The sequence below is a fragment of the Balaenoptera acutorostrata genome, chromosome 8 (assembly GCF_949987535.1).
Source record: "Balaenoptera acutorostrata chromosome 8, mBalAcu1.1, whole genome shotgun sequence".
NCBI classification, from domain to species: domain Eukaryota; kingdom Metazoa; phylum Chordata; class Mammalia; order Artiodactyla; family Balaenopteridae; genus Balaenoptera; species Balaenoptera acutorostrata.
In genome coordinates, this window is record NC_080071.1 from 87,932,502 (window position 1) to 87,957,735 (window position 25,234).

Consider the following 25,234-nt stretch of genomic DNA (forward strand, 5'->3'; position numbering starts at 1 on the left):
ACTGAGAAGGGGGCGCTTCTGTGGTCAGCTCTGAGAGACAGCACATCCCAGGACACCTCAAGGTTGCAGTGGCCAAAAAACATACGGGAAAAGAGAAGCTAGAAAAGGGATCATTTCTGTCATGTCTTCATTTAATTCCTCTCTTTGGTCAATCCTGACATCTGACGGCTCAAAGGAAGAGACAGAGGAGTTTTGACATCTATCACCCCTGTTGTCACAACCTTTCCCGAGATTGCAGAATCCCCCATCCATCCCAGGATCTTCACGATCTGGAAAGGACTCCATCCTCCAAACCCCAGGAGAGGGTAGATAGACTATGTTACCATGGCAACCTTCCACTCCAGCCAGTCAGCCCACAGCAACCTGGGCCATGTCCCAAGAGTTACTCTCTGTGGGCAGGAGGGTAGCGCCCAGGCCTTCACGGCCTATTGAAAGCAAGGCCGAGCTCACCAGTATCCTAAGAATCCTCGGCCCCATCCGGGTCCTTCTATTCATGGTCAAATAGCAGCCATCCTCCAACAACTAGCCCCATGTGAAGGATCCGTGCTCTCCGACTGCATCCTGGGCCATCTCTACAGCCCCTGCCTCTCTAATAGGGGCAGGATTCCTGAGGACCAGGGACCTCCTCAAAGGGGGAGGAGGCCACCAGATACCTTGCCGCCCAGAGACCAGAGCTCAGAAACACGATCAGCGCCAAGGAGTCGGAGCTCTTGTCACTATTAAGAACCCCCAGGACAGGGCCATCATTTCCATCACATCCCCATTTACTTGCCTCTTTGTACCGTCCAGACGCCTGAAGGCTCATGGGAAATGACAGTGGAGAATTGAGAGCTACCTGCTATGGCCTCTCCTATGGCCACACACATTGCTAAGACTTTGCAGAACCCGTCCGCTAAGGACCCAGGAGCAGATCAGGGTCAGCGACATGGCCAAGGCCACCTTTCCCATACCACCCGCTCCAGGTGCCAAGAGTTCAGTTTGCTTCCCTGGGATGGCTAAGGCCACCGATACACAATGGGGTATTTATTGTGTCAGTCATGGACCAGGTGTTGTTCTGGGAGCTGGGGATTCAATGGTGACAAGACAGAGCCACTGTCCTGAAGAAACTCAGATGTCATGGGATAAAATGGATGATAGACACATAAGCAACTTAGAGGGAAATGCAACTCTGTACAGGTTAGTGATATAGAGTATGTAAACGTGGTCGAGAGTGACAGGAGGTGACACTGGAGCTGAAGCCCAGGAGAAACAACAACACACTTCAAGGAGCCACAGCTGTGGACCCAGGACCTCACCAGCGTCCAGCTGGCTGCCAGCCCCCGGGAACTTAGTCTCTGGCCTTTCCCTGGTGTTGCCTTTGGGGTCCACTTCATGGGTTTCCTTCTGCCCCATAGAGCAGAGGCTCCCACAGCATGGGCCCCAGAGCCCTAACATCACCTGTGGAGCTGTGAGAAATGCAAACTCTTAGGTCCTACTGAATCCGCCAGACCTTCTGAATCTGAAACCCTGGGGGCGGGGCCCAGCAAGCTGGGTTTTAACAAGCCCTCCGGATGATTCCGATGCATGCGAAAGTTTGAGAACTTGGAGAAGCCCTGGTATAGAGCCCAACCTGCTCTGTACTTTATTTAAGATGCAGGATGCTCCTCTCAGTTCTGCAAGACCTTCTTTGCTACCCTGGTGGTCTTACTGACACAGATGGCACTGGTGGGATTTAAGGCCTGGACCCCAGATGAGGGTGGTGAAGTGAGAGGTTGGCAAAATTCCTCCTTGCCCAGGTTTTCTCTCTGCCTGCAGAGGAGAAGGTACGGCTGGGCACACCTATCTAACTTGGTCAAAACAATGAGAAGAGGATGTCCTTTGGGCCTGGAATAAAGGTCCATGGGGTCTCAATGAACCTTCCCTTGGTGCCAGTGGGTTGCAGCCCACTCGTTTTCTGCTAATCTCTTACAGCTGGGCCCTCCTCTGTTAGCCGTGGTGCACCCCTGACCCTGGCTCAACAAACCCCCTTCCTCTGTCACAAATCCTTGCGCCGAACCACAACATCTCCAGGCCCTTGGCAGGTAAGTCTCGTCCCTCCTTGGCCACTCCGTAGCTTAAATATAGGTTTCTAATTAGTATAACCTAACAGAAAGGCTGCCAATGAATTTTTACAAGATTCTAAAGTCATGAAGCTGCACAGAGAGTATCTGCAGCCTTTGTGTGCACGGACCCTCCATCCGGAGGCTGCCGCCCTCCGCTCTTGGCAAGTCCAACACCTGCCTTTGTCCTTTTTACAAATGTATGTGCCAGGTGCGGGAAGATCATGGGATAGATCAACCACTGGACAGCCTGTCTCATGACAACGGACGCTATCTGAAATTGGTCAAGACCAAAAGTGAAAAAGCCACAAGAGTCGTCTTTGGTGTGGTCCGTCACAGTCACGCAGAGTCTGCCTCTCCCCCAAGAGTTTTAATCATGCCAAAGCCACACACACATGCACACATACACATGTGCACACACACGCACATACACGTGTGCACACACACGCACCCGTATGCAGACACTCACTCAGAGTTTCTCTGCTATCCTCTCGTCCCCCAGGGACCAGCTCTTCATGTTGACTTCCTCAAGACCACACAGCCACTTAGAGGCCAGACCAGCAGAGCAACTGAGTTTTCTGAGCCCAGACCAATGTTCCCACATCTGTTCTGAATTGTCTCCATCATCTCTTCCTGAACATCCAAGAAGTTCAAAGGGGTATGTGCGTGCGGGTTCTGGGGCATGGAGTTCTGCTTGGCCTGTCTCCGGAGCCTGTGTCCTTAGCGCCTGGGCACCATGCCGCCTTCCCCGGCATTCCCTCATCGTCTCACCAGAGCAGGCGGGAGGCGGAGCTGGGATGTAGCCCTGGTCTGCGGACTTGCCAGCCTGGGGTGCCTGAGAAAGCAGCGATTCATGCAGAGCCAGGAGGAGCTGGAAAGCTCAGCGCTCAAAGGCCCCTGGGCTGCATCGTAAGAATTCAGTGCTTGGGGCCACACTGCCACCTGTGTCTCATCCCCACCCCACCGCGAGAAGATGAAAGGAAGGAATCCAGCATTTAAATGTGATACTTAAATCACGCTGCTCCAAGAAGAGGTGAGAAAGCTGACTGTACTTTTGGCAAGGTGTTACTTTTTCAAATTCCATTTTTGTACTGTTTTTAGGGGAGGGTTTCAAAGTAATAGATGCCAAACATTTGGAAGTACAAAGAAGCAAGAAAAAACCACCCATAATCCCACTAACCAGAAGCACGTTTTCTTCTGGTCTTTTATCTGTGAACTTTTCTTTTTTTCCCCAAACTGAGATTTATGCTGAAAAATCAGTCATGCTTTTTATCCCCACTTGACATTATATCATATTAATTTCCTCCATATCATTTTCTCTCAAAAGATAATACATCAGAGAGACATACCACAAATTATATAACCATTCCTTGAATATAAGAAATTGAAGTTACTTACATTTTTCCTGTTATAAATACACTGAGATGAATACCTCTGTGAGTACATCTTAGTCCTTGTCTGTGGTTATTTCTGTAAACTGAATCCCCTGAAAGGAATTATTGAGTCAAAGATGAATAGTTGAATTCTCTTGAAACGTGTAGTTTGTAAATGGAAAGCACAACTCCCCACTATGAGCTTAAAATGCCCTGAAATGGCTTTCTTCTATTATACTTTCACACAGCTGAGCTCCCAGAAAAAATGATTAAGTCATGCATTTGTTCTTTAATTCATAAATCACGGTCCTCGTTTTCTCCCTGATGTGGTTTATAATCTGGTTAAAGACCAGAGGTAGACACACATACAGAAAGTTCTAGAATCGCAGAGGTCAGAAGGGCCTTGAATATTACCTGTTCGAACTTTGTTCATCTGACGAGATCAGAACAGAGGCCTGAGGAGGCGGGTGACTGGCTCAGGTTCACACAGTCCTCGCCTGGACTGTATCAGGCCCCTGTGGGTATCCCCGCCACGACCCCTGTCTTGGACTAGAAGTTCAAGGGTCCCAGCAAAAGAAGGTGGCAACCTGACCACCGTCACCTCCTTTCCTTTTCCTTCACTCCTTAAGGGCCATTGGTTGAGCCATCAAGCCCTCCCTTCTGCCCAAGGAAGCTCTGGGTCAGAGGGCGCTCAGCTAGCCTTTGTCACCTGAATCACATTCCTCCCACGTGGGAAGCATCTTTCTTCTTTCTAGATCTTTCAGTGACATTCTGAGTGTGGTTTTGTAACATCAGGGCCACTGGTTTTCAGTGAGAACCTAACTTTCAATGTGCTAAATATATTTTTTTCTTCTTTAATCCAACAAGAAAGCGTGTATTACATACTCATTGTGTGTTAGGCACTAAGCTGAGGGTATAAAACAAAAGTGAATGTCTATTGAGGCCTGACTGTGCAGCAGGCCTTATTCCAAGCCCTTTGCAGGCATTCACTCATTTAATCCTGTGAGGCAGGTCACTGTTATCACCCCCATTTGACAGAGGAAGAAACTGAGGCAGAGAGGAATTAAGCCACTTAACTGTGATTTTACAAGCTCGTAAGTGGCCTAGCCAGGAGGTCAGGTTCCTGAGTCTGCCCTTTTCCTGCCTGGCTGGGAAGGAGTTAGACTGTGGATGTGTCACAGCACCGGGCAAGTCCCAACGTAGGGTGTAACCTCCAAGATGGCAGAGGGTTTGTGCCCTGGGGTCTGGGGCAGTGTCTGGGCACATGGCAGGCTCTCAGTCAATATCTGTTAAGTGAATGAGTGAAGGGATGAATGGACACACGAGAGGTCCCGATGTGGTCATAGCAGAGCTGGAGTGAGTGGGGGAGAGGATGAAAAAGACCAGGAAAGGTGGGCGAGCCGGGGACCTTGAAGCACTTGGTGTGACCTGCCAGGGAGCTTGCATTTCATCCAACGTTAGAGGAAAGGTATTGGGGGATTTCACCTGGAGGAATGGCAGACTCAGATTTGCATTTTAGAGAGAGAGCCCTGGTAGAAATGCAGAGGACAGAACAACAGGTATGGGTGGGGTGGGAAGGAACCTGTGGGAGGACGGGCTGGTGAAGGCTCTCTTAAAAAGTCCAGGGGACAAATCGTGCAAGAGTGGAATGAAACCAGCACAGGTGGGGCTGCACTGAAGGGAGTGGATTCCAGAGGGTTCTATGGCTCAGTGATCCATCAGATGTGGGTGGGGATGAAGATGTCACTTGGATTCTGGCTTGGGAGACTGGGTGTTTTGGTGACAGTAATCTACATAGATAAGCGATGCATGTGGAAGAACTGGTTTTTGGCGTAAAGATGGAAAATCCAGATGAGGTGGGGCTTACGTGTCCATTGGATATGCACGGAGGCAGCAGGAAGTGTGGACGGGAGCTCAGGAAGGAGGTCAGGGCGGGAAATGCAGTTTTGGAAGCCGTAAGTGGGGAAAATGCCCTGAGAGCATGGGATAGACACAGAGAAGTTCGAGAACACAAGCCGGGGAAATGCCAGTATATTAGAAGGTGGGGATGAGATGGGATGGTCAGAGAGGAAGACGGAAAACTGGAGGAGCAACCAGAAGAATTGTAGGGAGGCAGGAGAGGCCTGCAGGGTCACATGCCGTGACGAGGACTTGAGTGAAGGAAGTCCTTGGAGATCCGGATGAGAAGGTTTCAATGGGAGGCGATGACAATGTGACAGTGAGAGAGGACAATTTATTCCAAAAAGTCATCAGTTAAGACAAAGAGACAGGGTGATCCCCAGGCAAGGAGGAGGCGGGTGGTGCCTAGTTCTCAGTCTTAGCTGCCCACGGGAGTAGTCAGGGGATGTCTGCACCCCAGCAGAGAGATTTCTATTTAATTGGCCTGGGGTGGGCCAATTTCAAATACACAGTCAAGGCTGAGAACCATTGGCAGGGAAGACTGTGGTTTTTTTAAGATGGAAAAATGTTAAGCTTGCTTATAGAAGGAGGGGGAGGAGTGAGACAAGGGGAGAGAAGAAAATCCAGGAGGGTCAGGGTGGCTTTGGGAGCTGTCCCAGCGGGTGACAAGGGAACCCTGGAGAAGTACAGGAGGACGTTGGGGCTAGAGGCAGACGTGGATACATTCGAAGGTGGCCTGGGAGACCCATCTACTGTTTGGGGGCAGAAAAATGAGGGTTTTTTAATGAGCTGCTCTGAAGAGTGTGGAGAGGTGAGGTAGGAAAGCCAAGTCAACTGGAAAAATGCAGCCTTTGGTAGGGCAGCCAACAGAAAAGGCAGAAGCCATGTCTGGAAGACCCTGGCCGCCATGCTGGTTGGGAGCTGTGGGTTTGTCCTGGAGGGAGAATTCTGTGCTGAAGGCCAGCAGCCCCGTCAGGAGGGAGTCTGGCTGGAGGTTTTCAGGGAGGTGTGGCAGGAGGAGAGGGGTGATGAGGAGACTGAAAGCCCCGAGGAGAGGAGTCTAGGATGTGATAGAGGTTAACTGTGTGGACATGGGAGGGTAAAAGGTGGGGTCGGGGCAAGGACTGGGGCTTATGAGAGATGGAAGGGAAGGAGATCTTGGTCTGAAGGGTGGAGCTAGGTCCAGAGGTCAAGGTTCAGGTTAAATACATTTCAAGCTCTGCAGCTATAACATGCAGAGGTGGGAGTAGATGCCAATCCGTACATGGAGTAAGGAGGACTCTTGCCAGGTCCACAGGAGTGGGATGGGAAACAAGGAGAGAAGCAGGTAGTGGCCAGATTAGAGAGTCTTTGCAAGAAAAGGATTTTGGACTTTGTCCTATAGGCAGTAAGAGCTGTTCGAAGATTCTCAGTAGGGGAGTGGTGAGACCAAAGTGAGGTTTTAGGAACATGCACCTGGAAATTCTTTGCAAACCAGGACTTGGAACTGTAGATCTGGGACATCAAATAGGTCACAGTTACAATGAGAACAAGTACCTTCCGGTGGGAAGGGATTTGCAGTTTGATGGTTTGATAACCAGCCAAGGCCCCCTCTACCACACCTCTACCAAGTGGTCATCAAGTGACATTTGAGTTCACAAAAAAAGCCTAGTGGATTGGGTGAGACTACTCCACCAGGTTCCATTCTACCAGGAACCTGTTCTGATTCTACAGTCCACACACAGGTCTCCAAGGACCCTTAAAATGGTCATCTGAAACTTTATGCAGGGGACCATCACCCCAGTCCTGGAACCCAGCTACTCCTGCATCTGTGCTTCTTCCAACAGTGGTCTGGGTAACTGTTGCGACGAGGGCCCAAGGGGCTTCCAGAGAGGACGCTGGGGAGCGTTTAGGTGAACGGAGCAAAGACTCTGTCCTAAGAATTTCAGAGTCCAGCACAGAATTCTGGGCCCACCTAAACCAAAGTGTGGAGCATGCATAGTGGTTATGAGATTAAGCAAACATGAACTAGAATCTCAGATCTGCCACTAACTTGCAGATGGACTATTTCACCTCTCTTGTTCTCAATTTCTCTATGAGTAAAATGGCGATAATGATAGGACCTCCCTTACAGTGTATCACAAGGATTGAATGAGGCAGTTCATGCTGAGAGCTTAGCACAGTGTCTTACACGTGGTCGCTGATAGAAAGACATTCACTGACTACTGTTATAATTCAGCAAATATTTAGTGGGTACTGCTATGGACTGAATTGTTTCCCCTCCAAATTCATATGTTGAAACCATGATCCCCAATGTGACTGTATTTCAAAATGGGGTTTTTAGGAGGTGATTAAGATGAAATGAGTTTGCAATTCCACCCCTGGGTATATATACAAAAAACCCCACTAATTCGAAAAGATACATGCACCCCAATATTCATAGTAGCATTATTTACAATTGCCAAGATATGGAAGCAGCCTAAGTGTCCACCAACAGATGAATGGATAAAGAAGATGTAGTATATATGTATACAATGGAATACTACTCAACCATAAAAAAAAGAATGAAATTTTGCTTTTTGCAACAACATGGATAGATTTGGAGGGTATTATGCTTAGTGAAATAAGTCAGACAGAGAAAGACAAATACTGTATGATATCGCTTATATGCGGAATCTAAAAAATCCAACAAACTAGTGAATAAAACAAAAAAGAAGCAGACTCACAGATATAGAGAACAAACTAGTGGTTACCAGTGGGGAGGGGGAAGGGGGAAGGAGCAAGATAGGGGTAGAGGATTAAAAGGTATAAACTACTGTGTATAAAATAAATAAGCTACAAGGATATATTATACAGCACAGGAAATAGAGCCAATATTTTATAATAACTATAAATGGAGTATAACCTTTAAAAACTGTGAGTCACTATGTTGTAACACCTGAAACTTACATAACATTGTACATCAAGTATACCTCAATTAACAAAAAAAAGATTAAATGAGTTCATAAGGATGGGGTCGGTTCTAATCCTGTTGGGTTGTTGGCCTTATAAGAGGAAGAGAGATACTGTTCTCTGTCTCCGTCTCTCTCTCTCCATATACAGGTACCGAAGAAAAGCCATGTGAGGACACAGAGAGAAGGCAGCCATCCTGGGCTTCCTGATCTTGGGCTTCCAGCCTCCAGAACTGTGAGAAAATAAATGTCTAGTGTTGAAGCCCCGCAGTCTGTGCTATTTTGTTATGGCAGCTCGTTCTGACTAAGACATCTACTACCTGGCAGTGTGGGCGGGATGCGGCAGCCCTGAGGGATGAATAAGACAAATGTGGATTCTTGAGGAGGTGATAATTAAGGAGGGGATAAGAGAGGTGCCTGCAAAACAATGCAGGCGTGATAGGAACTGCTCTGAGCAAGAGCCCGCAAAGTTGTGCAGGTTCCGGGCTTGGGCTCGAACGGGAGGGATGCTAGACGCTATTCAGCAGGAGCGTCAGAAAAAGCCTGTGCTTCCAGCAGCCTGGAAGTCTGGAACAGTCAGGGAAGCGGGGTGCAGTGTGGGATGGTGGAAGGAAGAGCGGGGCGGAGGGGTGGTTCAGAGATGACTTTGATGCAGCTTTAAGAGCTGATCGACGGGCAAGGATATAGTCAGGAACACCCAGGGTTTCCCGAGACCGGGGGCAGCCATGCAGGAGGAGGAAGCTCACACGAGGACATTGGGCAGAAGATTCTGATGGGAATAAAGCTGGAACCAACAGGGTGGTTTTGGTTTTAGTTTGGGCGCATCAGCTAAGAGAACTGCTGGCTATCGAAGCAGAGAGGAAGAGGAACAGAACAGGAAGCTGGGAAGGAGCTGACACGTAATCACCACGGAAAGCAAGTGGCCGTGGGCAGAACACATTCAGGAAACACGGTAACAGGCCCTGCCGAGGGAGGGTTGTCATGATTCAGTCTCGGGAGGTGCCTGGGGCCAGAGCAGAGGTTGAGGTGGCACAGGGGCCTGGGCGGCGCGGGTGCCCCAGGACGTGTCAGTGGCAGCTGGGTGGCCGAGGCAGGTGTACCCGAGTCTGAGGGCTGGAGTTGCTGTCTCCAGTGGTTGGCAAATCTGACCCCGGGGACAGAGAGCCTGGGGGCGGGGTGGCAGTTGCTCTGGCACCTCGGTTACTTTGGTTACTGGCTGTCTGGCTTTACACACTAGGTGTAGGCTTGGTACAAGGAAGGTGCAAAGCTGATGGGGTCTCTGAGGCCTGAAAAGGAAGATAAAAATGGAGTCAGTATTGCTAAGAGAGCTGTCTAAAATGGAGCTGGGAGAGTTCCCTGGTGGCCTAGTGGTTAGGATTCCAGGCTTTCACTGCCGTGGCCTGGGTTCAGTCCCTGGTGGGGGAATTGAGATCCTGCAAGCGGTGTGGCCAAAAAAATAAAATAAATAGATAAAATGGAGTTCAGAACTCTAATGGAAAACTGATGAATTCATAAAAGTGCTAACAAAAGATCAAGATGAAAAAAAAATTAATTACATGGGACTGAGTGAACTGATGAGGATGATTATAATTTTTGTGAATTTCTGTTTGAATAAAAATAAAAAAATCCCACAAGGACTCAGAGGCAAAAAATATACAAATCAATTTTCACTGCAAAGTAAAGGAGCTGTTACAGTGGAGGATTACTGGACTGAATGTCAATATTATGACATAGTATGAGTGTGTTTCGTGTTTGGTAATTGCAATCATTGCTGCTTTTGTTGCGGTCATCCATCTACAATGCTTGGTGTCAGTTTATTTATCTCTTGTAAAAATAAAATACTGTGTGTGTGTGTGTGTGTGTGTGTGTGTGTGTGAAAAAAAAAAAAGGAGCCAGGAGGTCATTATGGAGGTATGATTTAGGCACATCTCAGCCTGGATGGAATCTGAACTTTTGACCTGATGAAGTCACCCAGAACACCTGCCAGAAACTCAAGATACTTACTGGAGTTTACCCTAAAGTTGCTCTTAATTTTAGGGTATGTATCTTGCAGATACCTGACTGCACAGAGCCCAAAGATGAATGGCCAGTGTGCAGGTTGTCACATGGGTTGTGACAGCAAATATTGTTAACAGTCTAGGTGTCCGTCAACAGGTGACTGGTACAATGCACTGTGCTGGCTATAGGAATAGTATGCTGGCTTTAAACAGGACCTGGTAGATACAAAAAAAGCTCCATGAAATGTTCATGAAGCATTGTTAAGTGAAAAAAGCAAGGTGTACAACAGGGTAAAAAGAAAAGAGGTCTTGCAAAAATATGCTTGCATATGTGTAGAAAGTTTTGCAAGAATTCACAAGATGTTGTCCCTGGGGCAATGGGCGGAGGTAGGGGGCTCTGGGCTGGCAGGAAAACTTATTTTGCATTGTGCTGGTTGACCTTTTACCCTGTTCATGTATTACTTTTCAATTAAGGAAAAGAAGTCAGTCTCTTCCTCAGGAATCCCAAGGGAGGTGTGTTGGGGGAGGTGCTACCAGGAATGCGACCAGCCAGCCACATAAAGCCAAGCTGTTGCTCGGAATTTCACACACACCATCCAGAACCAGAGTTGTCTTTTTATTTATTTAATTTTTATTATCATAAAAGTAGTATGTGGTCCTAAAGGATAAAGTAGAAGGAAGATATGCCACCTAATTCCATATTCTTCATATTTGGTGATTTCCCAAGATAAAGCTTTTTCCATAGTTGGAATCAATACCTCCCATCAGTTTCCTGAGTTTTTTTTTTTTTTTTAAAGTAAAAGGATGACCGTGTCCTTTTTTTTTTTTTCACACACACACACACTGTATTTTATTTTTACAAGAGATAAATAGACTGACACCAAGCATTGTAAATGGATGACCACAACAAAAGCAGCAATGATTGCAATTACCAAACACGAAACACACTCATACTATGTCATAATATTGACATTCAGTCCAGTAATCCTCCACTGTAACAGCTCCTTTACTTTGCAGTGAAAATTGATTTCTATATTCTTTGCCTCTCAGTCCTTGTGGGATTTTTTTTTAAAATTCAAACAGAAATTCACAAAAATTATAATCATCCTCATCAGTTCACTCAGTCCCATGTAATTTTTTTTTTCCATCTTGATCTTTTGTTAGCACTTTTATGAGTTCATCAGTTTTGCATTAGAGTTCTGAAAATGCTTATTCATTCAGTTCAGCAGTACAGTTACCAGAAACCTGTACTTGTCAGAGTCTTTTCTATGAATTCCTTGAAGATGAAACCCTTTTATAGGAACATATTTGCAAAAGCATCAGAGTACACCCAGAACTGTCTGTAAATGACAAAAGACTTAAAAATGACCACGGTTAAAGATTTGATGAAAGTTCATAATACTGCAATAGTTGTTTTTTTTTTTTACACTTCTTTTACTTACCATTGTATTATGAATATTTTCTGGTGTCCTTAACAATCTTGGCCAAAGACCCAAATTGTTTTTGTGGCTGTGACTGTCCGTCACCCAATTCTTCCCGATGTTAAGCCTCTTTCTCCTAGTTGCAGTTCAGGCCCATTTGATTTTCTGGCATCTTCAGTGGAAGGGGAGGGCGGCTCATTGCCAGGTCTTTGGTACTCAAGGGACGTCCTGGAGCAGAGTTCATGGACTCCGTGGGCCCCTGGACCCCTTGGAAAATTGCTTCCATCCCTTCTGGCATGGTTACTATGGGAACACGTGAGTTGGGGCTCTCAGAAAGTGACAGCCCAAGAAGCAGGTCACACATGAACTCATGGGTAGAGGGCAGAGTTTGAGGCTCCCCCTGGTGACGGGGAAATCACAAGGCTCAGAATCTGACCCATTTAGGTTATTTCTAGTCTCCGGTAAAAAGCACTTTTATAGAATCCCGTCCTCCTTCAAACCAGGCGCCGCTGATGTCACCTGCCAACTGGAGCCCACCAAGGCTCCGCCCACCACCCCCCAGGCACCTCGGAGACCTGCCGGGTTGACATCACCCACCTCACCGGGCACATTACCTAACTCCACAGGCACCCTCCAGATGCTAGAGATTTGTGGCAGAGTGAGATTCAGGCCCTGGTCTTGCTCCCATGTGTGTAACTCAGGGTCTGATTTACACTCTGAAACAGAGTTATCAGAGATGTGGGGAAAAGAGGGTGGGCAGTGCTGTGAATTGAGGCGTCACCTTCCTACTCTTCAGGAGGCCTGAGGCTTAAGGGCCTGTGAGAAGCCCAGCCAAGCATTCAGAGGACTGTTGAACCAAATGTGAACCAAACCGGTGTCTGCAGGGGTCCGGGGAGAGGATCTGGAAAGGTCATCTCAAAGATGCCAGTAGCAGAAGTAGAAGACAAAGGCAGGCGGGGGGAGCCGGGCGTCCTGACAGACCCCAGAGCAACTGGGGAGGGAGGCTAGGAGAGAGAGGGCTGAAGGGTGAGCAATCCTTCTTAACCCCCAGAGGGTCGGGGGGTTGATCCCTCAATAACAATAGTCCTTGGCCTTTGATTTGGGAGGGGCCAATGGGGGGAGGTTAGTTCCCAAGACAGAGGAGGGTGTCACTCCTTCCAGGTGGGGGCCTGACCCACTTGCCCTGGGCCCCTGGTACTGGGAGGGATGGCGCTTGATCACCGGAGGCTCGGGCCTCCTGGTCCTACCTGGTTCTCTGTGACTGGCCACTCCATCCCCTTCTCCAGCCCAAGATGCCTTTTTTTTTCAGGTCTGGGGTGAGGGAAGTTCACTCCTGATTACATCAGCCAAATGAGCAGCTTTCAAACTTCATAGTTAAGTATTCCCTTCTGTATTAGGGTTCTCCAGAGGAACAACGCCAGTGGAATGAGGATATATAAAGAGATTTATTTTAAGGAATTGGCTGACATGGTTGCAGAGGCTAGACAAGTCCAGCATCTGCAGGATGGGCCTGCAGCCTGGGGACCAGAGATGATCTGAGGCTGCAGTTTGAGTCTGAAGGCAGTCTGCTGACTGAATTCCCCCTTCTTTGGGGAACCTCCGCCTTCTTCTATTCGGGCCTTCGATGGATTGCATGAGGCCCACCCACGATATGGAGAGTCACCTGCTTTACTCAGAGTCTACTGAGTTCAATGCTAATCACATCGATGAATATCTTCACTGAGACATCTAGAACACTGTTTGACCACATATCTGGGTACTGTGGCCCAGCCACGTTGACACATAAAACTGACTATCACCCCTCCCTTTGCTTTTGGTGAGTAGCTACTTTCACTCGCTGACTTCTTTCCCTTAGGAATCAATGGCTGACACCTACTTGGCCCAGGCTGGTGGGGACTAGGGTGCCCTGGGGTACAGTAAAGAGTTTCGATGAACTCAAAGACTCTCATGTCCCGCAGCGGCACCAAGAAGTTCATCAGCGCCAGCTGTTTCCTGGTTCAATCTTTGGAGATTGTACATTTCAGGAAATTTGTCCATTTCTCCTATGTTGCCCATTTTATTGGTGTATAATTGTTCACAGTAATCTCATGATCCTTTGTATTTCTGTGGTGTCCATTGTAACTTCTTCTTTTCATTTCTGATTTTATTTATGTGGCCCCTCTCTTTTTTTTCCTTAATGAGTGGCTATAGGTATATCAATTTTGTTTATCTTTTTGAAGAACCAGCTCTTAGTTTCATTGAACTTTCCTATTTTATTTTTTTAGTCTCTATTTCATTTATTTCTGCTCTGCTCTTTATGATTTCTTTCCTTCTACTAACACGGGAGGGAAAGGGAAGCATGGTGATTAATACTTAGAAATATTGCCCCACCATGTGTGAAGTGACCCTGCATCTCTTCCTCATCCCTGCTGCCGGGACTCCATGGTCCCTCTTCTTGTCTGACCCCTTCTCAGACTGTGAAACCCACTCTGGTCCTGTCCAGGGTGGAAGGACACGTGACAAGCAGCTTGGTGGACAGCTCTCTCGGTCCTGTCCCTGTCACCTGCCTCCACCTGAGTCTTCAGAAGCAGAATCCTTCCTATGTCTTGGCACCTGCCATGTAAGTTCATTTCTTCAACACTGAGGTTTTGTCTGTCCTTCCCAGAGCTTCTAGAGATGCTCTATGCAGACCCTCTGCCCATTTTTAACTTGGGTTGTTTGGTTTTTTGACATTGAGTTGTATGAATTCTTTGTATATTTTGGATATTAACCCCTTGTAGGATATATTGTGTGCAAATATCTTCTCCCATTCAGTAGGTGGCCTTTTCATGTTGTTGATAGTTTCCTTCACTATGCAAAAGCTTCTTAGTTTGAGGTAGTCTCATCTGTTTGTTTTTGTTTACGTTGCCTGAAGAGACAGCACCAAAACAAATATTACTAATACCAATGTTAGAGAGCATACTGCTTATGTTTTCTTCTAGAAGTTTCATGGTTTCAGGTCTTACATTTAAGTCTTCAATCCATTTTGAATTTATTTTTGTGTGTGGTGTGAGAGAGCAGTCCAGTTTGAGTCTCTTGCATGTAGCTGTCCAGTTTGCCCAAAACCATTTACTGAAGAGGCTATCTTTTCCCCATTGTATATTCTTGCCTCCTCTGTCATAGATTAATTGCCCATGTACGTGTGGGTTCATTTCTGGGCCCTCTATTCTGTTCCATTAATCTATGTGTCTGTTTTGTGTCAGTACCATACTGTTATTATTACTGCAACTTTGTAGTATAGTTTGAAATCAGGGAGCATCATATCTCTAGTTTTGTTTTTCTTTTTCGAGATTGTTTTGGCTATTTGAGATCTTCTGTGTTTCCATACAAATTATAGAATTATTTGTTCTAGTTCTGTGAAAAATGCCATTGGTATTTTGATAGAGATTGCATTGAGTCTGTAGATTGCCTTGGGTAGTATGGTCATTTTAACAATATTAATTCTTCCAATCTATGTACATGATGTATCTTTCCCTCTTGTTTGTGACATCTTCAATTTCTTTCATCAGTGTCTTTTGGTTTTCCAAGTACAGATCTTTTACCTCCTTAGTTAGATTTATTCATAGGTATTTTGTTCTTTTTGATGTGATTGTAAATGGGATTGCTTTCTTAATTTCTCTTTCTGATGGCTTGCTGTTAGTGTATAGAAATGCAAAAGATTTCTGAATATTAATTTTGTATCCTGCAACTTTACTGAATTCGTTGATGAGTTCTGGTAGTTTTTTGGTGGTGTCTTTAGGATTTCCTATGTACAGTATCATGTCATCTGCAAACAATGACAGTTTTACTTCTTCCTTTCCACTTTAGATTCCTTTTCTTTCTTTTTTTCTTCTGATTCCTGTAGCTAAGACTTCCAATACTATGTTGAATAAAAGTGGCAAGAGTGGGCATTCTTGTCTTGTTCCTGATCTTAGAGGAAATGCTTTCAGCTTTTCACCATTGAATATGATGTTGGCTGTGGGCTTGCAATATATGGCCTTTATTATGTTGAGGTATGTCCCTTATATACCCACTTTGTTGAGAGTTTTAATCATAAATGGATGTTGAATTTTGTCCAAAGCTTTTTCTGCATTTATTGAGATGATCATATGATTTTTATTCCTCACTTTGTTAATGCTTACATTAACAATGCATCACACCGGTTGATTTGCAGATATTGTACTATCCTTGCATCACTGGGATAAATCTCACTTGATCATGGTATGTGATCCTTTTATTATATTGTTGAATTCAGCTTGCTAATATTTTGTGGAGGATTTTTGCATCTATGTTCATGAGTAATATTTGTCTGTAAGTTTCTTTTTAGTAATATCTTTGTCTGATTTTGGTATCAGGGTGATGATGATTTCATAGAATGAGTTCAGAAGCATTCCTTCCTCTGCAATTTCTTGGAATAGTTTGAGAAGTATAGGTAAATATTGTCTAAATTTTTGGTATCATTCAGCTGTGAAGCCAACTGGTCCTGGACTTTTGGGTTTGGGGAGTTTGGTTTTTTTTTTTTTTTTTTACTAGTAATTGGTCTGTTCATGTTTTCTATTTCTTCCTGGTTCAATCTTTGGAGATTGTACATTTCTAGAAATTTGTCCATTTCTCCTATGTTGCCCATTTTATTGGTGTATAATTGTTCACAGTAATCTCATGATCCTTTGTATTTCTGTGGTGTCCATTGTAACTTCTCCTTTTCATTTCTATTTTATTTATGTGGGCCCTCTCTTTTTTTTCCTTAATGAGTGGCTATAGGTATATCAATTTTGTTTATCTTTTTGAAGAACCAGCTCTTAGTTTCATTGAACTTTCCTATTTTATTTTTTCAGTCTCTATTTCATTTATTTCTGCTCTGATCTTTATGATTTCTTTCCTTCTACTAACTTTGGGTTCTATTTATTGTTCTTTTCCTAGTTCCTCTAGGTGTAAGGGTAGGTTGTTCATTTGAGATTTTTCTTTTGTCTTGTGTCTTTTAACACTCTTACTAGCTTTATAAGTGGTTGACCTAGCTTTACTGTATGTTGGTCTTTACCGATGAGATTTTTCCTTTCATAATTTTTCATATTTCTAGTTGTGGCCTTTTCTTCCTGCTTAGAAAAGTCCCCTTAACATTTCTTGTAAAACCAGTTTAGTGGTGCTGGGCTCTTCTAGCTTCTGCTTGTCAAAACTCTTTTTTTTTTTTTTTTTTTTAAATAGGCTAATTTGGTCTTTAATAGGTTTTTTGTTTTTTTTTTAGAGAAAGGTAATTTTAAATTTATTTATTTATTTATTTATTTTTGGCTGTGTTGGATCTTCGTTTCTGTGCGAGGGCTTTCTCTAGTTGCGGTGAGCGGGGGCCACCCTTCATCGCGGTGCGCGGGCCTCTCACTATCGTGGCCTCTCTTGCTGCGGAGCACAGGCTCCAGACGCGCAGGCTCAGTAGTTGTGGCTCACGAGCCCAGCCGCTCTGCGGCATGTGGGATCTTCCCAGACCAGGGCTCGAACCCGTGTCCCCTGCATTGGCAGGCGGATTCTCAACCACTGCACCACCAGGGAAGCCCTTGTCAAAACTCTTGCTCTCTCCTTCTAATTTGAAAGATAATCTTGAGTAGAGTATTCTTGGTTGTAAGTTTTTTCTTTCATCACTTTGAATACATTGTTCCACTCACTTCTGGCCTACAAGGTTTCTGCTGAAAAGTCAGCTCATTGTATTATGGGAGTTCCCTGGTATGTAACTAGTTGCTTTTCTCTTGTTGCTTTTAAGATTCTCTCTTTATCTTTAATTTTTGCCATTTTAATTATAATGTATCTTAGCATGGACCTCTTTGGGTCCATCTTACTAGGGACTCTCTGTGCTTCCTGAACCTGGGTGTCTGTTTCCTTCCCTGGGTTAGGGCTGTTTTCAGTTGTTATTTCTTCAGATATGTCCTCTGACCCTTTCTCTCTCTCTTCTCCTTCTGGGACCTCTATAGTGTAAATGCTAGTGTGCTTGATATAGTCCTAGAGGTCTCTTAAACTATCCTCATTTTTAAAAATTCTTTTTCTTTCTTCTGTTCAGCTTGGGTAATTTCCACTACTCTGTCTTCCAGATCACTGATCTGTTCTTCTGTATAATTTAATCTACTGCTGATTCCTTTTAGTGTGTTTTATTTCAATTATTGTATTCATCAGTTCTTTTGGGTTCTTTTTTATACTTTGTAACTCTTTATTGAAATTCTGTGTTCATCCATTCTTCTCCTGAGTTTGGTAAGTATCTTTATGATTGTTACTTCAAACCCATTATGGGGTAGATTGTTTATCTCCACTTCATTTAGTTATTTTTCTTTCTTTTTTTTTTTTTAAACATCTTTATTGAAGTATAATTGCTTCACAATGGTGTGTTATTTTCTGCTTTATAACAAAGTGAATCAGCTACACATATACACACGTTCCCATATCTCCTCCCTCCCGCATCTCCCTCCCTCCCACCCTCCCCATCCCACCCCCCCAGGCGGTCACAAAGCACCGAGTTGATCTCCCTGTGCTATGTGGCTGCTTCCCACTCGCTATCTATTTTACATTTGGTAGTGTATATATGTCCATGACACTCTCTCACCCTGTCACATCTCACCCCTCCCCCTCCCCATATCCTCAAGTCTAGTTCTTTTTCTAAGGTTATGTCTTGTTCCTTCACTTGGCACATATTCCTCTGTCGCCTCATTTTTTCCCAATATTCTGTATTTATTTCTGTGTGTTAGGTAGGTCGGTTACATTTCCAAATCTTGGAAAAGTGGCCTTATGTAGGAGATGGTCCTATAGGGCCCTATAGGGCAGCAAGCTCCCCTTTGGTCACCAGAGCTGTATGCTCTAGGAGTGCCCCCTATATGGGCTGCATGTGCCCTTCTGTTGTGGTGAGGCTAACTATTGTGGGCACACCGGTAGGTGGGGCTGGCCCCTGGCCCAGTTGGCTGCAAGACCATGCCTTATGTGATGGCTGTGGGCCCCTGGAGGACAGGGTAGGCTTCTTGCATGGTTGGCTGTGTAGCCCAGAGGGGTGTGGATCTGCTGCTGGCCCAGTCGTGGGTCTGTGCATGACTGTCTGTCTGCCCAGAGGGTGGGGTGGCCTGGGGCCTGGTACCAGCGTCCTGATGGGCAAGGCTGTGTCCCCAACACTAATATGCTAGAGGGACGATTCCAGAATGGTGTTTGCCAGTGCCAGTGTTATTGGGGTAGAACAAGCTCCCCAAAATGGCTGCTGTCAGCGTCTGTGTCTCCAGGGGGAGTCCCAGTTGCGTGCTGCCTCTCTGGGAGGCTCTCCAAGATCAGCGAATATGTCTGACACAGGCTCCTTTCAAACTACCGCCTCCGCACTGGTCTCAGAATATGTAAGATTTTGTGTGCATCCTTTAAAAGCAGAGTCTCTGTTTCCTACGGCCCTCTGGCTGTCCTGAACGTAAACCCTGCTGGTTTTCAAAACCAGACATTTTGGGGGCTTTTCATCCATGGGCAGGACCCCTGGGCTGGGGAATCCAATGTAAGGCTCAGACCCCTTGTTCCTTAGGGAGAACCTCTAGGATTGTGATATTCACCTCATTTGTGGGTTGCCAACCTGGGGGTGTGGGTCTTGACTCTACTGCATCTGTACCCTTCCTACTCAACTCATTGTGATTCCTTCTTTATGCCTTTAGTTGTGGAAAAATCTGTTCTGCTAGTCTTCAGGTCATTCTGATAGTTAGTTGCTCTGTAAGAAAGTGTAATTTTGGTGTGTCTGTAAAAGGAAGTGGGTCCAGGGTGTTCCTACTCCACCAACTTGCCACCTCTCTCGTTAACATTTTCTGGCATGCTCTGGGTAAGATATGCATTTGTGGATATCAACGAAGCAAAGGAACGACCTCAGAGCGAATCATTGGAAGCCAGTATTCACAGGCGGCGCAATGGATGAAGCAGTGTCACGAGTAATGACATAACCAGCAATAAATGAATGGGGTTAGGAAATGCAGAGGCAAGAAGATCTATGTTGTCTCGAAATGGACAGGTTCTGAAATGCCACCGCATTGTGAATAACAGCAGCACTGCTACCCTCATCTTGCTGCACGCCATACAAAATCAGCCAGGAATGGTGCATTTGACAATAAAAAGCAGGACCTGAACAGGAAGAGAGGACCTGGACATCACAAAGACTCTTCAGGTGCGCTGATTGGACACTGAACATATACTTAATTACCTCTTCTCTGTCCATTATTCTAAATCTTCATTGATAAATCACTACCTTACATGGATCCCTGTATTTTAAAATACAAGTTTTAATGAAATTGTGTATATAGACAGGGACCCTGCAAAAAATATTTGCTGGGGCCCCATTCACCATAAGGGCAGCCCTGATCTAGAAGTTGGGGTTTTCTGAGTGTCAGGGGCAGAAGGGCAGGGGGACAAGGAAGCTGACCATGTTAGATGGCTTAGGTAATTGGGTTGGGAAGGAAGTGAAGGTGGGATGGACCTTAAAAATTAGGGAAACATGTATGACATGTATGTGTCTTGTATGTGTTGTGTGTGTGTGTCAAAGGGAAATTACACTGGATCAAATGGCAAGGACAGTCTCACTGGCCTCCCCAACCCTGCTGAAATGTGGGACTCAGGGGGAATAGAGAGGTGGAAGGGAAGGTGGGAAGCTGGAGAGTGTTGGGGGGAGGTAGTTATAAGTGGAAGGGTGTTGGATGTGATAGAGGGTCTCTGGGAATGAGTTGGTCAAGGTGCTATGGGGCAAGGATTGTGGATGGATCCTCCTGATGGACCCTGGAGTGACCCAGGGGCTTTGAGGCAGACAGCAGGGAGGAAGTTGGTGGAGGTCAGCTGGGAAACAGGAGACACCTGAGAAGTATATGGTGGGAGCAGGTGTCTTAAGGAGAGGGTTGACTTGGTGTGGAGCTGAGTCGGGAGTCAGGGAAGGAGAGCTCTCCACCAGGGGTTGCTTGCTTAGGGGTTGGCATCCCAGGGTCGAGCCGGCTTCAGGAGGCCAGCTCTTCTCCCCACCTTGGTGTCCCCATACCTAGCTCAGGACCTGGCTAGAGGGCCTTGATACGTGCTCGTTGAAGGCTTGAGAGTTTCGTCCCTGGGTTCAGTGGGAGGAGCCAGGGGAGGGGGCAGTGGTCGAGGAGAGGAAGCTCAGAGTGACCTGGGGAGGAACTGGCTTTGGGGAGGTGAGTGTGAGGACCAGGCAGTCTGCTGGGCTGAAGGAACTTCACTTGAACCCAGAGAGGGGCCGAAGCAGGGTGGCCATGCCTTGACCGTGCTGCCCCCATGCTGGAGGGGACCCCCGAGATGACCCCTCTGTGGGAGCAGCCCACCCCTGGGGCCCCCTTAATGGGCAGAACTTCCCGGCCTCAGGCCTGAGTTAACCACCTCCCTTACCTCCTCCCCCCACTGCTCTTCCCTGAGGTGGGAGGTGAGGCTGGTGCAGGATTCAGTCCACCTGAATCACAGGTCTTTGCTTTTTAAAAATTTATTTATTTATTTATTTATTTATGGCTGTGCTGGGTCTTCGTTTCTGTGCGAGGGCTTCCCCTAGTTGCGGCAAGCGGGGGCCACTCTTCATCGCAGTGCGCGGGCCTCTCACTATTTTGGCCTCTCTTGTTGTGGAGCACAGGCCAGACGCGCAGGCTCAGTAATTGTGGCTCACGGGCCCAGCCGCTCTGCGGCATGTGGGATGTGGGATCCTCCCAGACCAGGGCTTGAACCTGCGTCCTCTGCATTAGCAGGGAGACTCTCAACCACTGCGCCACCAGGGAAGCCCATGGCCTTTGCTTTGATTTTCAGCATCAACTGTTGCGAGTGCTGCTGCAGGTGGCAGGGGCTGGGGGCTCCTGGCACACGTGAGCTCCTCTAGGGGCTGCCCTCCTTAAGGCAAAGAAGAGGAAACCGGGGCTGAGAGAGAGAAGAAACCCAACCAGCTCCTGCAGCTCCAATGCAGAAGAGCTGGATTTTAATGGGGGCTTGCCTGGCCTGGGCCCCTGCACGCGGCTTCTCTTGTCATGTCGGGGGGCTGAGGGCTGAGGTGGGACGGGGTGGCCCTGTGCAATAGCTGGGCACCCGCCCCTTCACCCTGGTGCACTGACCTGAGGACTGAGGACACCCCGCCTGTGGTCCAAGCGGGGTGTTCACTTTAGAGCCCTCAGAGTCTGCTGGTCCGGGATGGTGGCCCCCAGCCCCGCAGAAGGCAGCTCCCCTTTGAGCCGTGGGCAAAGGCAGCCATGCCCGGCCACCTCCAACTCTGCTGAGATGTGGGACTCAAGAAGGAACGTCATACTTGCCAGGTGACCAGCTTACCCCATGGGGATGTGTGAGTTTCCCGAGTGTCCTAGAAAGACCCAGAGGTGAAAACCCGGTCCCCCGCATCACCCTGTAAAAGGTCCATGTCCCGAGCCCTCCACGCTCCCTCTGTGTGTCTCTAAGCTGGGCTGCAGGGGTCAGAATGCCCTGCCCTGGAGAAGGGTCGCCATGGGTTCCTTCACACCCACTGGCCCTGGGGATGAGTGTAAATGTGTCAGGGAGCTGTCACCTGGGCCCTGGGAGCCCTCGGGTGGTGTCGCCTAAGGTCCTCCCAGTGCCCAGGGCTGAATAGTGCCTGGGTGGCCGTGAGTCTCCAATATGGGGAGGGGGCTCGGCTGTACCCCTCCCCCCAGTTTTGCTCGGCCCTGGGGCAGGCCTTAGTCCCAGCGGAGAAGCTCTGCCCTGTCAGCATCTGTTCCAGGGGCACGTTGGAGGGAGTGGACGGGGAGTTAGAAAGCTCTGGGGTCGGGCAGAGGGCTGAGGCTGATGTCCAGGGCGTGGCCACCCCACGGGGGCATTGGGACGGGCCTCGGAATGGCCGCTGCCTTGGCCATGCTCCTCCAGAAGCTGGCCGTGATCCTCCTGACCCCAGAGCTGACAGTTCCCCCAAGAGGACTTGAGCTGAGGTTCGCCCCTCTGGGGACTGAGACCCATTAAAGGAAAGAGGCAGGGCGGGGGGGTGAGAGGCAGCGGGCAGCGGGCAGCAGGCCGTGGGCGGGCGGGCTGGGAAGGTGGAGGACCTCTCTTGCTCGGTCTCTGCAATGAGGAAGTTCTCTGCAGCTCGTTTCCTTTCCCTTGCCGAGTGCCTGAAACAGGAAGTCGGTCAGTGAGCTGGTGGCAGCAGCCGGGGCGGCCGAGAGGGGACCGACGACGGGTCGCAGTGCGGGGGCCCCGCTCCCCTTGGCTGTGCAGGTCCTGCGGGGAGGGCGCCGGCCCGGCCCGGGGAGACCCACGCCCGCCATGGTCCCCTGCTGGAACCATGGCAACATCACCCGCTCCAAGGCCGAGGAGTTGCTCTCCAGGACCGGCAAGGACGGGAGCTTCCTCGTGCGCGCCAGCGAGTCCGTCTCCCGGGCGTACGCGCTCTGCGTGCTGTGAGTACCGGGCCCTGCCCGCCCCTGCCCCTCCGCCCTGGCCTGGCCTCTCCTGCCCAGGCACGGAGGTGATGGAGGTGCCGCTCAGTAGAGGGGCTTAGCCGGCTCTGGGCTCAGCGGGGAGCCCGGCTCTGGGCTGTGTTGTTTTTATGTCGAGTGACCTTGCACGCACCCCGGGTTTGTTGGTGCGTCCAGCTGAGGTCCACTGTGGACCTGCTCGGCCCTGGAGTTCAGGTTTTGCAGGGCTGGAGCCCTCCAGGGCCAGCCTGGGGCCTGGTCACTCGCCGCAGCTACCGGGGAGCCGTGGGGTCAGGGGCTTCCTTGGGGTTCCAGGGTCCAAGAGAAGGGGGTCCGGGCTCTCTGAGCCGGGCAGAAGCTCGGGGCTCCGTGGTGGTGGGTGTGTTAGAAAGCAGCTCGGTCAGTCCAGGTGCTGGTCAAAGTATGCCCAGTTCGGAAACCCTCCTGGAAGAACAGAAGTGGCAAGTGGGGACCCTTCCTGTGCCAGGCTTTGGGCCTCTGGAGGAAGCCATCGTCTGGGGAGCCATGAATAAGGGTAGGGGGTTTCACTCAAGAAAGGATTTTCAGTTCACCCAGAAGTTGTATTTGGGGCCCTTGGAGCAGAGGAAGTCACATCACCAACAGCAGGAGCCTCTTCTCTCCCCTCCTCGGCCCTTGGCTGTGTCCCCACCTGTTCGGGCCTCTCTGCCACCATCAACTCTCTCTGCTCCCCCTCTCTGGGATGTTGCTGAATGCGCCAATTGTCCTAAAACCGGGAACCGGCCACTTGCTGAAGGTTCCTTTTTAAAACACCCTTGTCAACCAATGTCTGAAGGAGGCCCTCGGCCCTGCAGCCCTGCGGTCTAACCATCCCCCCTGGGGCCTCGGGCAGTGCCGGGCATGGGGGGGAAGGGTGTGTCCACCTGCACCTGTCAGGTCGTGCCCCTGGTCTCGCAGAAGGGTCCCTCTGAGCAGGCGGGCCTTGGTGCTGTCCACGCAGGAGGGGAAGTGGTCATGGACACGGGCCTCGTTTGGAGCGTTGAGTCTGAGCATTTGTCTGTGCGTCGACTTGTTTCATCCTCACGACAACCTGAAGTGCAGGTCCTTTTGTTGCCCCACTTTGCAGATGAGGAAGTTGAGGCTCAGACGGGTTAACCGAGTGATGACAGTCAAAGCCAAGGACATCTGCCCCCAGAGGCTGCACCCCGACAACCAGACTGCTGCCACCCCACTCCCGTGCCTGTCAGGCCGGGTGTGAGCATGGGTTCCGGGTGGCAGCAAGAGAAGCCAGGGCATTTACAAGGGCGGCTGGGAGCATTTAGACATTAGCACAGGCTCGCAGGGGCCGCCCGGCCCGAGCGCTGACTGCATCAGAGCCCCTGCCCCCAAGGTCAGCTTCCTGGGCCCCCAGTTCTCACAGCCCAGGGGAAGCGAAGCAGACCCAGATTTCCCCGCAGGCACAGCCCCTGTGGGGACCAGTCGACGGGGCCGTAGAAATAGTGAGGAGATTCTGATCTGTCTCCACTCGGCCCACGTGAATCTCTCCCCTCCCCTGGGTGTCTCGAGAACTTCCAGCCTCCAGCTCGCTAACCTCCACAGCAGCCCTTTGACCAGGGAGCTGTGGTAGCGCTCAGGCTGCAGATTGGAACGTGGGTCTCTCTGACTCCAAGCTGGGAGCCTTGTAACCAGCCAGAGCTGGGAGAGGCCTTGGACCCTCTAGTCCCACCACCCCTGACTTTACAGGTGGGCACACCTCAGAGAGCTTGAGGCCTTTGTCCACACGTCCCTGCTGGCCGGTGGCAACCTGGGATCCAGAATGGTGTACAGTATTCGTTCCTCCACCTTGCCTCTCCTCCCCTCTCCTCCCCTCCCCTGCACTGCGTTGCTCTTGGAGCCTCGGCCGTTGTGCCTCCTGGGGAGGGTACCCGTGGTCCCCGCAGTGTCCATCATCCTCTTAGCCCAGGGCTGGGCTTCTTGTCAGTCTCCCATCCCCAAGGCCCCTTTAGCTCCAGACACCAGGGCTTGGAGCCCTCCCCAGTGAGTCCGGCCGTGAGGCCAGACTCTAAGCCCAGGCCCAGGGGTCCCCTTTCTCCTCCGCTCTGTGGGAGAAGCCACCCTTCCCGCAGGGTCAGGAGGCCCTGTAGGCTGTGGGATACCA

The 25,234-nt window shown here is 48.8% G+C and overlaps 1 protein-coding gene across 1 annotated transcript in view; it reads left to right on the forward strand.

Annotated features, from left to right (window-relative positions):
• The first annotated feature begins 22,845 nt into the window (after nt 1-22,845).
• INPP5D (inositol polyphosphate-5-phosphatase D) overlaps nt 22,846-25,234 on the forward strand; it is a 130,029-nt gene continuing 127,640 nt past the window's right edge. Inside the window, exon 1 of the mRNA XM_057551877.1 lies at nt 22,846-23,079. Coding sequence (XP_057407860.1) covers nt 22,946-23,079 — 134 coding nt within the window. The 5' untranslated portion in view covers nt 22,846-22,945. The remainder of the gene's footprint in view (nt 23,080-25,234) is intronic.